The sequence below is a fragment of the Apium graveolens genome, chromosome 4, assembly GCF_009905375.1.
Source record: "Apium graveolens cultivar Ventura chromosome 4, ASM990537v1, whole genome shotgun sequence".
Classification (NCBI taxonomy): Eukaryota; Viridiplantae; Streptophyta; class Magnoliopsida; order Apiales; family Apiaceae; genus Apium; species Apium graveolens.
Genome location: NC_133650.1, coordinates 63,515,680 through 63,519,650, shown reverse-complemented (window position 1 = coordinate 63,519,650; position 3,971 = coordinate 63,515,680). Strand labels below are relative to the sequence as shown.

At 33.4% G+C, this 3,971-nt stretch overlaps 2 protein-coding genes across 2 annotated transcripts; both read left to right on the top strand.

Annotated features, from left to right (window-relative positions):
* The first annotated feature begins 253 nt into the window (after window positions 1-253).
* Window positions 254-595, top strand: LOC141718585 (uncharacterized). The gene has a single exon (XM_074520964.1). It carries the CDS (start codon window positions 254-256, stop codon window positions 593-595), a length of 342 nt encoding a protein of 113 aa, XP_074377065.1.
* Window positions 596-751: 156 nt separating this feature from the next.
* LOC141718584 (uncharacterized) lies at window positions 752-1,156 on the top strand. Its single transcript, XM_074520963.1, has one exon. It carries the CDS (start codon window positions 752-754, stop codon window positions 1,154-1,156), a length of 405 nt encoding a protein of 134 aa, XP_074377064.1.
* The last annotated feature ends 2,815 nt before the right edge of the window (window positions 1,157-3,971 follow it).

Genomic DNA, 3,971 nt, shown 5'->3' with positions numbered 1-3,971 from the left:
CATATGGGATGAAGCGCCAATGCAACATTGTCATTCATTTGAATGTGTTGATCGAAGTTTGAGAGACATAATGTCTTCTGTTGATCCTCTTAGAGCCGGTTTACCCTTTGGTGGTATAACCATAGTTTTTGGTGGAGATTTTTGCCAGATTCTTCCAGTTATACCCAAAGCCAGCAGAGCACAAATTGTCGGTGCTTCATTGAATAGTTCCAAGTTGTGGCAGCACTGTTAAGTTTTTTTGTTGGAGAAAAACATGAGGCTTACTTCTGGAAGTACAGAGGCTGAAAACAAAGAAATTGTAGAATTTATCAAATGGGTACTTAATGTTGGGGATGGTACACTGCCCAATATTCATCCAGATGATGTGGTCCATGATCCCGATTTTTCCATTCCGGAAAAATTTATCATACGATCACAAAACAAGCCAATCAAGCATATTGTCGACAAAATTTATCCAAATATTTCAAAAAACATTACCGATCCTGATTATTTGAAGGAAAGATCTATTCTCACGCCAACCAACGCCATTGTTAATGATATAAACTCTTACATTCTTGATCTCATTCCAGGTACGACACATACTTATCTTAGTTAAGATTCACTCTGTGACAATAGTGGACATGATAATGACTTTGGATCTGCTTTTCCGGTCGAATATCTAAATTCCATAAACATGCCCTGCCTTCCTAGACATGACCTCAAAATTAAGGTTGGTTGTGTAATTATGCTGATGAAAAATTTGAATCAAATTATGGGTCTCTGCAATGGGACAAGAATGATTGTTAAGAAATGTCTACCCAACAGTATAATTTGTGAGGTTCATACTGGTTCACAGGTTGGTACTATCCACATCATACCGGGGATTGAGATGGTTGCCACAGACACAACTTGGCCTTTTGAGTTCAAGAGGGTGCAGTTTCCAATACAGCTTTTTTTTGCCATGACCATAAACAAAAGTCAAGGTCAATCACTAAACAAAGTTGGATTATACTTGCCTAGATCGGTTTTTACGCACGGTCAGCTATATGTTGCTGTTTCAAGGGTCACTTCTCTATCTGGGTTACATATTCTGATTGATAGTGAAACTGGAGGATCAACAAATGTGACTGCAAACGTCATTTTCGAAGAAGTTTTCTACAACTTGCCCGTCAATTAGCACACATAACAGTTCCCTAATGTAAACCTTTTCATCTTAAATTTAATTTATATTTATCTCAGCAATAAATCTTTTGCAACCAAGTATTATGTTTTGTGTGTTGCTTGTTTTATTATGAAACATGAAATTTCTTTCCCCTCCAATAAAAAATTTAGTAATGTCTCAATTGATGATACTATAAAAATATCCCAGGCACACTTCACACTACATAATTAAATTTTTGTCGATATTGATTTGGATGACATTTTATAATGTTTATTTTTAATCTCGAAGAACTTCGTATTTATGAGGATGGGAACTGAATTGTTCCAGTTATATCAACGCATCGATAAAAATAGTTCTCCACTTGGTCTAACATAATATTTACCAATTAATCTTTTTATATGTTTGTTTCTTTGTACATTTGTTAATTCCTTCAAAACTAATATCCTAAACACAATACTCCATATAAATCACGTTCAATGTTTTAATTAAGATTTAATATCCTCAACAATAATTTAATACCGATTAATATATTACATGAATCAATAAGAGTTAATAGGCATATAAATTATGTTTTAGGAAATTATACCCTCTACAAATATAGATATAGATATAGTTCTAATTGATTCTTTTTATAATTTAAAAAATCAACAATCGAAATAATATCATACATGTCCATAATTCATGCTATAATTGATTGTTTTATCATTACAAAATCACAAAATCACTGATTTATTATTCAAATTATGGAAACTGTTATTAAGTGTTGATTTGTCGATATATTCATCAATTCCTCCCACTAATTAATATATTAGATGAATCAAAAATAATAATCGAAATAATATCATACATGTCCATAATTCATGCTATAATTGATTGTTTTATCATTACAAAATCACTGATGTATTATTCAAATTATGGAAATCGTTATTAAGTGCTGATTTGTCGATATATACATCAATTTCTCCCACTAATTAATATATTAATAGGCATATTACGTGAATATATATATAGTTTTAATTGATTCTTTTTATGATTTACATAATCAATAATCAAAATAATATCATACATGTCCATAATTCATGCTATAAATAATTGTTTTATGATTATAAAATCACTGATTTATTATTCAAATCATGGAAAGCCGTTATTAAGTGCTTATTTGTCGCTATATACATCAATTCCTCTCACTAATTAATATATTATGTTAGATATATTTGATAATGTCATGTCTAATATGATTTATGTTTAGTTTTTAGATCTTACTTAAACAGGACAAATCAGTACTTAAATGAAATCAGCACTTATACTGAAGTCAGAACTTAAGTCATCAGTACTTAAGGTTCAGGAGATATTTATCAGAAGATAATATCTGGACTTATAGGAAATATTCAGATAAGGAAGGCAGTTGATTTACAGGAAGAGAAGATCTAGACAAACGTAAGAAGAGATATGCATGAAGAAGAAATTCAGTGAAGAATGGAATACTTGGAAGAAAAGATATCAAATTGATATATTTTAGGAAGTAGAATTATATTCCATATCAATTAGCGATTATCTTGTAACTGTGTAGTATATAAACACAGACATAGGGTTTACATTATAAGTGTTATCATTATCGAGAAGATTATTCATTGTAACCCTAACAGCTCTCGTGATATTTGTTCAGCACTGAGAGAGGATAGTTCCATACTGTAACAAAGTTTATTGTTTTGAATAAAGTTTGTTTTCTGTTACTTGAGTTATTAAAGTTCGATTTGATTGTGATATACACTGTATTCACCCCCCTCTACAGTGTGTGTGACCTAACAAGTGGTATCAGAGCCTATCTGTTAACACACAAATAGTTTAAGATCCAAAAACAATCATGTCTGAAGTAGAAACTCCAATTAAGCCCACCAAAACTGAAGAACCTCCAAAGACACAAATCCAAAGCTGATATGAGACAGTTAGAGTTCCCATATTGAGACCATCTGAATATCCCATATGGAAGGTGAGGATGACTATGTTTCTGGAAGCTACAGATCCAGAATATCTTGATAGAATCAAGGAAGGGCCTCACAAGCCAACCAAGCTCGCTGTTGTAGTTTCATGTGAAGCAGCAAAGTCAGTACCAAAGGAGAAGAGTGACTACACTGCTGAAGATATCGCATCAATTGCTAAGGTACGACACTTACTGCACAGTGCCATTGATAATGTAATGTCAAACAGGGTAATAAACTGCAAGACTGCAAAGGAGATATGGGATGCCTTGGAAACAAGGTGTTAGGGAACTGATACGATTAAGAAGAACAGGAAGACAATACTCATTCAAGAGTATGAACACTTTCACTCAAAGGCTAATGAGTCATTGAATGATTTATATGATAGATTTGTCAAACTCTTGTATGATTGTCTGGGTATTTTTTTCATAATTTTATGATGTATAGATTTTTTATTATGAATTTTTGAAGATCTTGCAATTAAATTCGTAATTAAATAATCATATATATATATAAATTGTTAGTATGTATGTATGTATATATCTGCATCTGCTGTGGACTGCTGTACTGATGCTGATAGCACGGAGACAAACAAAAAGGACAGGCACGGCGTTCGAGAAAAGTTGTCAGGCAACGGCGGCTGCTGCAGGCGCGTGTAGCGCACGCGCGCGCGGGAGGGTGTGGCGCATTCCGGGAATGCGTTACACACTGTGGTGCATTCACGGAATGTGTTACACCTTTTAATGGCTTAAAACGGTTGTAATGCATTACCAGAATGCGTTACAGGGCTAGTAACGCGTTCCTATAATGCGTTACAGCCCGTCTGTCCACATTAAATTTGATTTTCTGGG